This window comes from Gopherus evgoodei, chromosome 8 (assembly GCF_007399415.2).
Source record: "Gopherus evgoodei ecotype Sinaloan lineage chromosome 8, rGopEvg1_v1.p, whole genome shotgun sequence".
Taxonomy (NCBI): domain Eukaryota; kingdom Metazoa; phylum Chordata; order Testudines; family Testudinidae; genus Gopherus; species Gopherus evgoodei.
Window position 1 is genome coordinate 35,864,999 of NC_044329.1, and position 13,587 is coordinate 35,878,585.

At 45.2% G+C, this 13,587-nt stretch overlaps 1 protein-coding gene across 4 annotated transcripts in view; it reads right to left on the reverse strand.

Annotated features, from left to right (window-relative positions):
- The window catches only part of ECSCR (endothelial cell surface expressed chemotaxis and apoptosis regulator), a 44,643-nt gene that overhangs the window by 2,738 nt on the left and 28,318 nt on the right, over positions 1 to 13,587 (reverse strand). The window contains exons 3-7 of one of the 4 annotated variants that reach the window (XM_030573833.1): positions 7,919 to 8,032; positions 3,186 to 3,299; positions 2,706 to 2,804; positions 1,833 to 1,869; positions 38 to 131 (exon numbers count right to left, since the gene is read on the reverse strand). In XM_030573833.1, coding sequence (XP_030429693.1) covers positions 38 to 131; positions 1,833 to 1,869; positions 2,706 to 2,804; positions 3,186 to 3,299; positions 7,919 to 8,032 — 458 coding nt within the window. Of the gene's footprint in view, positions 1 to 37; positions 135 to 1,832; positions 1,870 to 2,705; positions 2,805 to 3,185; positions 3,332 to 7,918; positions 8,033 to 11,789; positions 11,854 to 13,587 lie in introns of all 4 variants that reach the window. The other 3 variants (XM_030573832.1, XM_030573835.1, XM_030573834.1) reach the window with 3 other exon arrangements.

The following is a 13,587-nucleotide window of genomic DNA, read 5'->3' on the forward strand; positions in this document are numbered from 1 at the left end:
AAGCAATTCTCTAAAATTCAATGCTAGAAAGAGAAACCTTTTCTGAAGAGGGGTAACTTGTACTGTTGTTCATGCTTAAGTTCTTCATGGAGATCAGAGTGATGCTGTCCTTGGCTGTAGCAGGAGAGCAACTGCTAAACAAGAGAAGGTGCAGGCCAATTACTGTCTTTGGAAAATTAAAGCAACTGTCATAAGAGGAGAGGTTTCTCATCACAATCAGACAAGGCTAGGTAAAAGGATGGCTCAGTGGACCAGGAATAGCTGCTAAAGCTTTCCCCCTTTTGGTTGCTGGTTCATTTCCAATCTAGGAAGAGAGAGGAGCCCAAGCTATAGAATTCAAATCTAGATCTGGCACTCCCCATAGTTATGGGTAGGAGGCTTCTGGATTAATGGATCCAAACTGGATCAGTGAGATACAACACAGTCCTGTGAAATTTGGATCTGAACTTGGAATCATTGTCCTGGTTTTGACCCATCTCTACTGGTATAAATGAAAGTTCTTCTCATCCGATGTCTCCTCAGTGGTCTCTTGGAAACAAGTTGTGGTTTCAGACCAATTCTTAAGTAGGTAAATGTTCATGTAACAAATCTATCAGCACAATTAGTACCATTGTTGGCAGACTCCATGAAGAGGCCAAGGACACAATGGATAGAGCGCCTGAATTACCCTTTCACTACGTAGTCCTTCAGCATCATGGCTGAACACATTGCTAGGCATGGGGAGTCTTGCACTGACTGTTGCTTATGCTGTGTCCGTTCTGGGGCTACACAGTGGAGTTCAGCCTCCAGGGCTCTGGCAATCACTAGGTTACTGGTTGTGTTATACAAAGAAGCACCAGGAACATATTGTTTTAAAGTAGCAGCAGCATTCAGGGGTATTACTACCGTTTGGAGTATGAAAAAAGTGAGTCAGGAAGAGGCATCCTTTCCCTTTACTCTGTTGATTCAGATTAGATTGTCAGACAGTTTGGAGAAGGGTGATCTAGTGACTGCGGCACTAGCCTATGACTGGGGAGATCTGAGTTAATTCCCTGCCACAGACTTTCTGAGTGACCTTGAGCAAGACCCTTAGCCTCTCAGTCCCTCCTTTGCAAATTGGGAGTAAGTACCTTAGGCCTGGTCTACACTACGCTGTTAAACCGATTTTAACAGTGTTAAATCGATTTAACGCTGTACCCATCCACACTACAATGCACTTAACATTGATTTAAAGGGCTCTTAAAATCGATTTCTGTACTCCTCCCCCAACGAGAGGAGTAACGCTAAAATCGATATTAACATATCGATTTAGGATTAGTATGGCTGCAAATCGAAGTTATTGGCCAGATAGTTATAGTGATAGCTACCCACAGTGCAACGCTCCGGAAATCGATGCTAGCCTCGGACCATGGACGCACACCGCAGAATTAATGTGCCTAGTGTGGACGCATGCAATCGACTTTATAATATCTGTTTAATAAAACCGGTTTAAGTTAATTCGAAATTATCCTTTAGTGTAGACGTACCCCTAAAGAGTGTGAGGTGCTCAGATACTGTGGTAATGAGGCGTGTCATATAAACTTGGTCTTTGGGACCACTCCTGTCTCAGTGAATGCATTTTCAGATCTGGGGGCCTAAACTTACACATCTAAGTTAGGTACCTAAATATAGGTAGGCTGATTTTCTGAAGGTGCTGTGCCCCCCATTGGCTTCAATGCATCTCAGAAATTCAGAGATCGGTCCTAGTCCATGCCTGGAGCTCACAGGTGCTATGGCAATACGAATAAATGATACTAATCCCTGATCCTTCATAGTGGGCTGTGAAGAAAGCCATGATTGCTGAGCAGCCTTACCTTTCAGATACCATGGAGCTCCCCGGCTTCTGTTTATCTGTTGGGGGAAGAAAACGGTGCTGGATGAAAAAAAACATCTATCAATGAGCAAAGCAAGATGTATTCAGAATGACCCTGGTAGTGTCATAAATGGCAATCAATGGAATGTAAAGCCTCTGCCAAGTATTTCAGCCCTGATTAGAGAAAACTGTATAAAGCTGAGTGAGCTGAATACAGCGCTGATGTTTGCCTTACTTGTTTCTTTTAAGCCTTTGGACTAAGCATCGAGTGTCCTGTCAGTTGAGCTGCTTTGCCCCCTAGTGGACAGTCCTTGAGCTGGAATACAGGCTTCACCAGGAAATCTCACTACACATTCAATGCAAAAATCTGTGCTAATGCAACGTGGAGCAAGAGATTTAAAGCCAGTAAAATCTGCAAATTGCATTGAGGCGGCTCCCAGACTTACCTCTGTTCCTTGTATGTGTAGGGTAGGACTTGGGCTTTCAATATACGTTCACACTGGATTGTTTTATTTACATAGGCAAAAATGACTACTCTCCACTGCACTATGTTTGGTTTTAAAAGACAAAGCCATTTTTAATAAAAGCATCTTAAGCTCATTCCCCTCCCCTTCTACTCAAAGTGGCCAGATCAAGTTTTTTTGCTAATTAGTAGGGGTAAAGGGGAAGAGGGAAAGGAATAATTTCAGGATGAGACCAAACATGGAGAGTTTCGGCCTACAAAGGATTTTTATACCAAAATTACATGGGCCCAGTTCTGAAGCCCATCTGTGACCGAAAACATGGATCTGGACCAGAAATGCCATTTAGCTCTGGATACAACCCCTTATAGCACTTCTGGAATGACTGTAACCACACAAGCATATACAAATACCTTCTGCATCTTTGGAACGGTTACACTTGAATCTCAGACTGACCACGCTGGCCAGGACGATAACAACAACTACCAGAATGACTATGAAGCTGATGACACCTGAGCAATGGAGAAAAGAATAATTGGTCAGTGATAATGTAACGGGTCTGTTTGGGGCCCAGTCTAATTCCTACTGAAGTCAATGAGTTAGCCCTGTTGACTTCTATGGGACGTGGATTGCATCCTTAAGGAAAAACATTAAGCAGATTATTATTTCTGTTGTAATGAACATCAAAATGTATTGACCAGAGAGGTGATATTCACTAGAATGAGAAACCTCTTGCTCTTTTGTCTTAGGTGGTATTTTCCTCAAATGACAATACATCTTGACTTTCAATAAACCTTTAACACAAAAGGCTGAGTTTACTCCTGGTCTAATCCTACCAGGGTTGAAAACAACTGCACCACTAAGCTCCGGATCACCAAAATACAGGCCCTTACCAAACGCTGCCACCGTCAGAGCTGATTTCTCCTCCGTTGGGGTAGGGTCTGGGAGGGAAGGTCCTGTGCTCCAGTCAGAGGCAATGGTTGTAGAGGTCACTTGTTTCGAAGCACCTGTGGAAAAGGTAGTTTTACCTAAAGACTTTCTACTCAGAATCTGGGGAGAATGTAATTCCAAGGCCACACTGGCAAGGTGCCTCCATTCCCCCAAAGAGCGTTTAGCCTTACAACAGAGAGAGACTGAGCTGCTCCCAGTGAAATCAATGCAAAATTCCCATTGGCCTCAATGAGAGCAGGACCGTATTTTTCATGTCTGTGCCCCTTTTCATCAAAAGATCTGCATGAATGAATGAATGTTCATGACCTACCATTTTACAGCTGGCACAGTGAGGCCAAGGGATTTGCGGCATGACACGTCTTCAACAAGAGCCAAGTACAGAGCCCGTACTTCTCGGTTTCCATTTGTGTGCTTTAGCCAGAAGACCAGCATTCCTCTCAGAGAACCAGCTTTCCTGCCTAGCTCAACCAACTGCCCTTTATGCCTGAACAGTTCATCCCAAGGAAGGGAAACTTCTGTGGTGTTTTCAGGTTTTCCAGAGGGTATATGGGAACTATCAGACACACTGGTTAGCTCCTGGCACAGCTCTCTGCCTCTGCTTATGGCAATGGCTTTGAGAGACAGTGATGTAATGGCACCAATCCAGGATATGCGGTGCAAAGGGTTGTAACACCGTCTTTAGGCTCCTACACTGGAGCACAAACAGATTTTCCAAGTGGAAACCAAAGGAGCTGGTCAGAAAATGGAATTTTTGTCCTGTGGAATATTCCAATATTTCAACATTTGTTTTCGTCCAAATCAGGACAAAAAAAGTGAAGTATCAAAATGTTCACAGAATGAAAATTTCTGAAAAACTTCCATTTGGAAGTGTTGAAATGAAAAATGTTGATATTTTCAGTTGAAATAAAATGTTAATTTGAATGGAAACATTTTGGTTCAAAATGTCGCTTTGGAAAAGGGAAATTTTTAATGCCAACTAACATTTACCCATGGAAAATTTCAATGTAGACCAAACACATTTCTCAACACCCCCTGCCCCTCCCCACCCCCCAAAAAAAACCCACAAACACCCCACATCTTCTTTTTGACCAAAATTTTCAAGCAGCCCTCAACAGCTGCCTCCCAGAGTAGAAATGTGCCGGAGGAACATAACTGGTAGTGGGATTATCCAGCTTGCAGATGTTGCTGTACAATGGTTCAAGTCATCAAGTTGTTTGCCTTGTGCTAAAATACTGCGGCTTCTAATTTATCCATAGTCACTTGACAACTGTCTTATAGGACTTTCTTTGCTACTCTGCTTGCTGAGCCTGGCTTGGGTACTTTGTATTTGGGAAATGTTAGATCCCACCCGAAAAGCCTGGAATGATGGAAATATCAGTAGCAATTCCATAATCAAAGCGGCACTGAGCTTTTACATAAAGCAGGATTCAAATTAAATATCAGGCTCTGTGATACCCTGAAGAACTATTAGCTTCACTGAGCATAAACATCTACACAGATAAAACTAACTTACACTACATGCACTTGGACTTGTGTAAAATCTGGAATGGACTGTTGAGGGGGCGGGGGTGGACTTCGGTTGTTCCACAGTCTTGGGTTTAAAGCCTGAACTCAGGATTTAGAGCTCAGTCCAACTCCCGCTGAACTTAATTGGAGTCTTTCCACCGACTTCAGTGCTGGATCGAGCCTTTGCTCTGGGAGAACTGTCCCTGAAGTCTAAAGGAATCTTGCTCGGAAGAGACTACAGGATTAGGGCCTATGTCAGAAGCATGGCAAGGATCTTTCCAAGACATTACAGGGGGCATTTTACTCTCAAAGCGAGGTCACTCCTTTCACACTCTGACACAGTCCAGTCAGGAAGCATTGGTTGGATTTTGTCATCTGGTCTATACTGACTGCTGGGATGATACCCCCGTGTATTCCAGGCGTTAACGGACAGCAGAACTCCAAGGTTGGACTTCATTTAGAGCACCTGGACCCTGTAAACCAGCTAGTTCAATTGCAGTGAATTCTTGTTTAAATTAAAAGCTGCTATATAAAGGGACACAGCCTGCGCTCCCAATTCCCCTGGATTTGGATGAGGAAAACACAAGACATAAGACTTGTCAATGGACAGTTTGTAGCAATTAATAAGAATTATAGACCAAGGTGGAAGGAAACGTTGGTTTTCCCTAACCACGGTGGCTCCCAGTGAAAAAGGGCTTTGTTTTAGGCTTAACACCTTCCCCACCAAACCAAACCAACCCCCTGCTATGGTTGTACTCCATCCCCACCCCCTATTCCATGCTTCGAAGTTAGATCAAAACCACGGGGAAACAGGGAATTAAAAATTCCCCTGTGACTGATCAGAAACCAACCTAGACTGTTTGCCAAAGATATTTGTGCCACTGACTGATCAGAAGGCTTGACATTAATGCTGACTGTTTGCCAACTCACCAACAAAAGGCCTTGGTGAGGCATGTGGGGGGGTATTTTCATAAGTGTATGTGACTAAGTGCACAAGTCCCATTGATCTTCCAGGAGCCTGGGGATCATAAGTCAACTGAGGTGCTTTTGAAAATTCCACCCCTTCGGCTGGCCAGCAGCCACCATCCTCCACCCCAAAGAGCTTCCTGAGCCTCTGCAGTGCCACAGCCCCATCCCGCCACACTGAATGCCAAGCTTGTGAACAAATTAGTGCAGACCCTGAACACAACAGTGTGGGAGAATGTGGTCTGAAGATGCACCAGACAATGCATGTCAGCACAGGGGATTCAACTATAGGGCTGCCCTTTGTTTTTTAAAGTTCCTTGGGGAGACTCTCGCTTTCACTGAACCCCCAAAATTCAGCTCACAGGATAACGCTGCAAGCTGGAAAAAACCCTGCAGTTGTTACTGCATTCTCTCAGACGATTTTTTTTCAACCTGAATTTAACCACAGACTCTCTTCCCAGTGCTTAATTTTTGCCAGGGCTTGCTTGGGCTGAACCTTGGCACCTCTAGGCTTGGCAGTTCATAGCCTGGCACCTCTAGCTTGGCAGTTCATAGCTCTGGCACTCTGGGCTTTCCTGCTTCTTTTATGAAAGTAAAAAAATTGCTTGAGTCTCTGCACCTCTTTCATTGCAAATTAAGCACTGTCTCTTCCTCATCCCCGCCCAGTAAAATCAGATAGCCTGCCAATAAATCACCTATGGCATGCATTGGCTTACCTGTGCAACCATCAGAGATACTGGCTGAGGGTATGGATACACTTGCAGCTGTACAGCGCTGGGAGTTACAGCTGTCTTCGTACAGCTGTGTAGGGAAAGCGCTGCAGTGTGGCCACACTGACAGCTACCAGCGCCGCAGTGTGGCCACATGTGCAGCATTTGCAGTGCTGTTGAGAGTGGCTGAACAGGCATTCTGGGATACCTCCGAATACCTCTGGAGGCCAATTACAGCGCTTTTGGTGGCCACACTGGTGGAGGAGCGCTGCAGCACCAGCGCTGCAATCGTTATACCCCAGGCAGAGCAGGAGTACAGCCAGCGCTGCAGCCAGGGAGATGCAGCACTGTATGTGCCTTGCAAGTGTGGACAGTGAGTAAGTTGCAGCACTGTAAACCCACCACCAGCGCTGCAACTCTCCAGTGTAGCCAAGCCCTGAGATGTTAAACTAAAGACTCAGTGCTCTACTCGATGCTGGTTAGGCCCTGGCTGGAGGACTATGTCCAATTTTGGTCACTAATGTATAAAAAGGATATAGTCAAACTGGAAAGGATCCAGAGGCAAGGGAGATGATCAGAGGGACGGAATGCAAGCTATATAAGCAAAGGCTGAAGGAAAAGAGGAGAATAAGGGGGGACATGACAGTGGTCTTCAAATACTTAAAAGGCTGCCATATAAAAGATGGAGAAAAGTTATAGCTCTCTTATCATAGAGGGCAGGACAAGTGGCAAGGGATTCAAACTACAGCACAGCAGATTTAGATTAAATCTCATGAAAAACTTCCTAACTGTAAGAAGAGCAGGACAATGGAACAGACTGCCTTGGGAGGTCATGGGAGCTCCTTCACTGGAGGTTTCAAAAGGAGGCTCGATAGCCATCTGTCATGGATGGTTTAGACACAACAAATCCTGCATCTTGGCAGGGGTTAATCTAGATGACCCTTGCGGTCCCTAATCCTACGGCTCTTTGATTCTATAACTCTTCTGCCTAACCCAACAGCCATATAGGGGAAAGATGTGTGAAACTTCATGAAGAGTTTGAGAAGTTCCTACACAGCGTATGAGCCAGACTGGATGGCTCATACTCCTGTTGGTGAGCGCTTAGAGCCTGCTATTCCAAAGGGCTCAGTGCACTGGGCATGCAACAATTTGGCCTTTACCTACATAGTCTTCCTGGCATCACTTGTATAAGGAAGCACTCACTGACAGGAGGATGAGTTGCACAATCTAACCCTCTGTGTATGTCTACACTGCAAGTGAAGGTGAGATTGTAGCACACTTGGCATGGAGCGCAGTGTAGATATGTCAGTGTAGCAACCAGAGTGCATCTTTCTGGTGTTACCCTGCTAGCTAGATTAAAGCTCGCACAGATATGCCAACCTGTGCTACAATCACCCTTCACTTGCAGTGTAGACATAGCCTGTGTGTGCAAAGTCTTAGTGTCGCTACAATGAAGTGTACCGTACTGTGCTAGGAACACGGCAGGCACTTACCAGCTGATGTCGATGCCGATTTTGATTTTCCATCAGCTGGGTCGGACAGATGGCCTTCTGTTGTCTGCTTTGAGGGCCTGGGAGTTGGTGTAATTAAAGTCAACACATTTGAAGCTGTGGAATAAATGTTTAGAAACAGCTCAGCTAAAGGCAGTGCCCTTCCCAGGAAGTCCTCAGGCCTCCTGGGAATTATGGGTAATCTGTTAAAAAGAGCATAGCGTTGAACAGCCAAGGAAACTGCTTCTAGTTCTGCTTGAGGGAACAGAGTGCCTGCAGTACTGTGACTTTAGCAGTAGCCAGAAATCTTATTGCTCATGTGTGTTGAGGTGAACACAACTCTTGGGCTAGACGGCAGGAGTTCCATCTCGTATTGCACCTTTTCCTTTTCTGAATTTAAAATAAAGAGGTTTTTACTGGCCTAGAAATACCCATCACCCCCACACACAATTGTTTGCTTTCCGACACATGCTGGCTTATGTGTTTCATTTCCTTTATGCTTGGATAGCTCAAGAGCAGCTACAGAAATTCACCTTTGCAGTTTGCTTTGCATTTTGGGGGGTCCACTTGAATGTGACACTCTAAGCAAAACTTTGGGGCATGAACCCTGTGCAGAACAAGGCAGAAAAATAAAGCTGCACACAAATCCCTACAAGGAAAGTTGAAGCAGCATCGCATGGCTTTGCAGGTTTTTGTTGCTGAGAATCCTCCTAGCTGTCCGGTGGGAAAGAAATGCAGGGAAAACAGCTTTAAAGTATTTCTCCTTTAGGCTCCAATTCAGCAAAGCATTTAAGCACATGTGCAAGTATTTTGCTGAATAGGCATGGATTGATAAATAGGAGCCATGCTGAATTCCCCTCTCCCTCCATGCATTCGATGACAAGAAGGCTTGCCTTGGGTTTTTGCAAATTGGAACTCTTCTTTTAGAAGGAGTGGCCAAGAGGATCCTGGGGATCCCCACAATCTAAGGGGCTCGCTGACCTCCTTTCTGGACCATGCTGCACCTGAATGCAATTGCTTTTCCCATCGGAAAGGAGTGATGCTCTCTCATGTACTTGCTGGTGCCACAGGTGTGGCTGTGAAGTATATGGCGGCCATGTAAAAGCCACGGGCCAGAGTTACAAAGGTATCCACTTAAGTGCTTTTGAAAATCCCACTAGACAGCAATCTTCATCTTAAGGTACCAAAATCCCTTTGTAAATCTGTCCTATGGTGAGTTTCTGACCCCTGAGCAGCAGAGTTGAAGATGGTTATCAGCCAGGTCACTACCTAAAGGAGTTGCACAGAGTGGGATTGCAGTGGGAGGACTTCTTTTATCGGCATAGCTATATGTAGCAGTGGACATCCGCACTGGCTCTAGCTGTCAATATGACTCTGCTAGTAAGGGGCTTGTGCTGCTCCAAAAAGTTAGTTAGTTAGTCGTCATCAGGGGCGGCTCCAGGCCCCAGCACACCAAGCACGTGCTTGGGGCGGCATGTTGCGGGGGCACTCTGCTGGTTGCCAGGAGGGCGGCAGGCAGGGTGCCTTCAGTGGCATGCTTGCGGAGGATCCGCTGGTTCCATGGCTCCGGTGGACCTCCCACAGGTGTGCCTGCAGAGGGTCCGCTGGTCCTGCGGCTTCGGTGGAGCCGCGGGACCAGCGGACCCTCTACAGGCACGCCTGCGGGACGTCCACCAGAGCCGCAGGAACGGCGATCGGCAGAGCGCCCCCTGTGGCATGCCGCCATGCTTGGGGCAGCGAAATGTCTAGAGCCGCCCCTGGTTGTCATGCTGTCTTGCACAGCCCAGCAGCCCAAACACGTTATCAAGTATCAGAGGGTAGCCGTGTTAGTCTGTATCCACAAAAACAACAAGGAATCCGGTGGCACCTTAAAGACTAACAGATTTATTTTGGCATAAGCTTTCGTGGGTAAAAACCCACTTCTTCAGATGAATGGAGTGAAAATTACAGATGCAGGCATTATATAATGACACATGAAGAGAAGGGAATTACCTCACAAGTGGAGAACCAATGTTGACAGGGCCAATTTGATCAGGGTGGATGTAGTCCACTCCCAACTATCAATTCCAGGAGAGGCAAAACTGCTTTATGCCACATTATGGCATATGTAGTTCTGTCCTAAACCAAATCTGGCACATCATGGGGTACGATGCCTGTGAGAGACAGGTGGCTGCTGACGACATCCAGCAATCATATTTTATGTCTTCTGAAGGGTCTTTTCCATCCTGCTTTCATTGGGTCAAAGATGATTCTTGCAGGGAGGCATTTGGCGCAAATGACCACAACAGATTCGGTTGCGCTGGGAGACCGTTTGAGAGAGCAGGATTTGTTTAGTTAGAGGTTGGATCTCTTCATCTGACTTGACTTTGAACCATTTAATGTTTTTGATCATTTGGAGATGCTTCATCTGAATAGTGATGATGGTGAGGGGCCATGTTTCAGACCCATAGGTCAGGATACTGACCACTGAAAAGGGGAATAGCTATTTCACAATGGTTATTTGGTAGGAGACAGGCAGGAGAGCAGATGCACAGCTGAGCAGACACACATCTGCATCCACTGAACAAAGCAGAATTTTGTTGGTGCAGCTTCGGAACTTAGACCAGTCCTCAGTGACTTAGGAACACATGTTGTGTTGATCCTTGGTGCTCCTAAGTTACATAGGTGCTTTTGAAAATCCCTGGATCTAAATCTGAAGTCAAACTTTCTCAATTTGAGAGGGTTTAGGCAATGTGACCTAGTGGATAAGGCACTGAACTAGGAGTCAGGAGACCTGAGTTCCATTCCCAGCTTGGCCGTTGGCTTTCTGTGTGATCTTGGCCAAGTCACTTCCCTCCCTGTTCCTCAGTTTCCCCATCTGTAAAATGGCAATAATACTAACCTTCTCTGTTCTCTGCAAAAGTGCTTTGAGAGCTAAGGATGCAAAGTGTTGTATAAAAGCTATAGTGTTATAGTATGGCCCAACACAGAAATAGAAGCCAGCTGTGATGTTAAGATCTGATTTCAGATTCAATCTTTCTCAGAGATTTGGGATGTTCAGACCTAGGGGGTTGATTTAGGATCATGTTGTGTTTGCTTTTTTGGGGGGAAATTATGTCTTTCGAGGAATTTTTCAAACAAAAGGTGCAGTATGTTTCTAGAGGAATCTACCCAGATAGCAAACATGTGGACCGGAAATAGGAAGAATTCAGACTTGCTTATCATATGGGTTTATATTTGCAGACTGAAGCTTGTAGCTTTCTGTTGACAGCCTTTGTCTTCCATCTCTTGGGAAGGAGTCCTCACTTCTAGCCACCTGCAGCAGCCTCCCTGAGCCAGTTTCAGTGGAACCAGAAGGAAGAAAAGCAAAAATAAGGTAAGGGAGCACTTTTTGTTTGAAAATCCATGGTTTCAATCCTTTGCAATGTGATTTGACAGCTGCTTCCATGGAACTAGACACAGGAGCCCTCTCCTAGCCATACCCGCATGGGCTAATGGATTAAACCAGGGAATGGAAGCCTGGAGTATGGGTTTAGTCCCAGCTCTCACAGGGAGTCTCTGGTTCAATGTCCCTCTCAGTAAAATGGAGCTAACAACCCAGCAGGGGTGTTGTGAAGAGGGGCTTGTGGGTCAAGCACCACACATTGTTAATCACTTGTTTGCATGAAAAAGGGACACCTGTGTATCTCAAACTTAATGTTTGTAAAGTGAGCGTGGTGCAGGGAAGCCTCTTCTAATGAAGGACGTCATTGCTATCATTATTTCTATTGCAGTAGAATTTAGAGGCCCAGGCCAGAACTCAGGGACACTGCATCCCTCTCCACATGTCCACGCTGAGTCCCCGCCCTGAAGAGTTCACAGTCAATACATATGGTGAACCAGCAGATCCAGTAACTGGACCGAGATGCTGACTGTACCTGCTGTGACGCCGGCTGTGATTCGTGGCATGGCTGTAGTATCTGAAATGACATGACCGAGGTATTTTGTATAGAGTCATGACTGGAGAGTCAAGCTACCTCACTTCCCATGTTTTTCTCTGCTAATCATTTGTATTGTGTCCCCTGTCCCATCTTCTGTCTGGCCAGGCTTCAGAAGACACCTAATCCCACTTCTCAAAAGATACAGATAGTCAGAGGTGATGAGCTGTTTAGAGTGTGACACCTGTTGATCTCATTGTTTAAGGAGCTATATGTATATGTAGTAAGGTGTACATTTGTAACAGGGAGACTAATTAACCATTGGAACAATTTACCCAGAGTCGAGGTGGATTCTCCATCATGGACAATTTTAAAATCAAGATTAGAAGTTTTTCTAAAAGATCTGCTCTGGGAATTATTTGTGGGCAGGTCTCTGGCCTGTGTGCTACAGGAGATCAGACTAGATGGTCACAATGTTTTGCCCTTGGAATCTATATTATTTTTATTCTTTATTTAATCAAAGAGTGCAGATATGATTTCACTCAGGCTAGTGCTCAGTGGTGCCTAGGTTTTGTGCCACACCTTTGCCCTGGGGTGAATTCATCCCCCAAGAACAAAGCCCACTGGTACGCATAACATAACAATATAATCAGTCAGGTTCCTAATGGTCAGGGCTACAAGAGGAGGGTGTAATACTGCTTCATTTTAGGGTAACTTTGTTTTCTGTGGGTCTCTTATTGTTCTTGTGCTGCTCATTCACGTGTTTCCAATGCTTGGCATTGTGCAATAATAAGCTAGTGCCTGTTGCTCTATCTTGGCAGAGAAAGGCCATTTGAGCTGTTTTCTGGAGCTGAGACAATCCTTAAAGCACATGTTCAAGTGCTTTGTTAAATTTGGATCTTAATGCTGTTGAGCACCACCATGGGTCAGATATTTAGGGGCCTAAAGATGCAGATTGGTGCTTAATGGGGTTTTCAAAAGCAGCTTGGCATCCCACATGGTGCTTTAAAAGTCTACCCGTCTCCTCAAAGTTTTCATCTCTGGACTGGACTGCAGATGCCAGAATTACCTTGGTCCCTAGTTTCAAGAAATGACAACAGCAGTTTTCCAATTGCAACTTCTCAGATCCTTTCTTTCCAGTAATTCATTAAAATATAAACCTCAGGGGACAGGAATAAGCATATGAAAACCAGCACCATTTCATAGTAAAGCCCCTTGGAGGGCGGGGGACGGAAAGTGTTTCCAGTATTCTGGGAAGAGTTTGCGTGTCCTTGACCAGTTCTGGCAAGGACGGGTGCCAGTAACACTACTGAAATCTAATTCCCAAGCCTCTCTTTTGTGTTGTCAAATCACATTGCCCACCTCTATGATGGTGGAGCAACCATTAGAAAGAAAATGCAGGGACAGTCAAGCAAGAGCTTGTCCTCCAGGGAGGATGTCCTTCAGTGGAAACGAACAGTAGTTAACACAAGCAAAAAAGAGTAACATCAAAATTCCCGCTTCCACATCTAGCCAGTCCTGCCAACTCTCAGAATTTTACCATGAATCTTGTGTTATCTGGTGTTTGTCTTCAACTCCCAGCTCCTGGAATCCTGTGATTAGGGCAGGGTCTCAGCTTCCATTTCTTTTTTAAAAGTAACTTTCTAGTCCTCACAGTTACAGAGAAAAGCTGAGTGCCCCCTAAAAGCTCAGAAATCAAAGGCCAGATAAATAAATCCAGAAGTTAATTATTGTTTCAAATCTCATGAGTTAAAGCCAATCTCATAATTCTGGGAG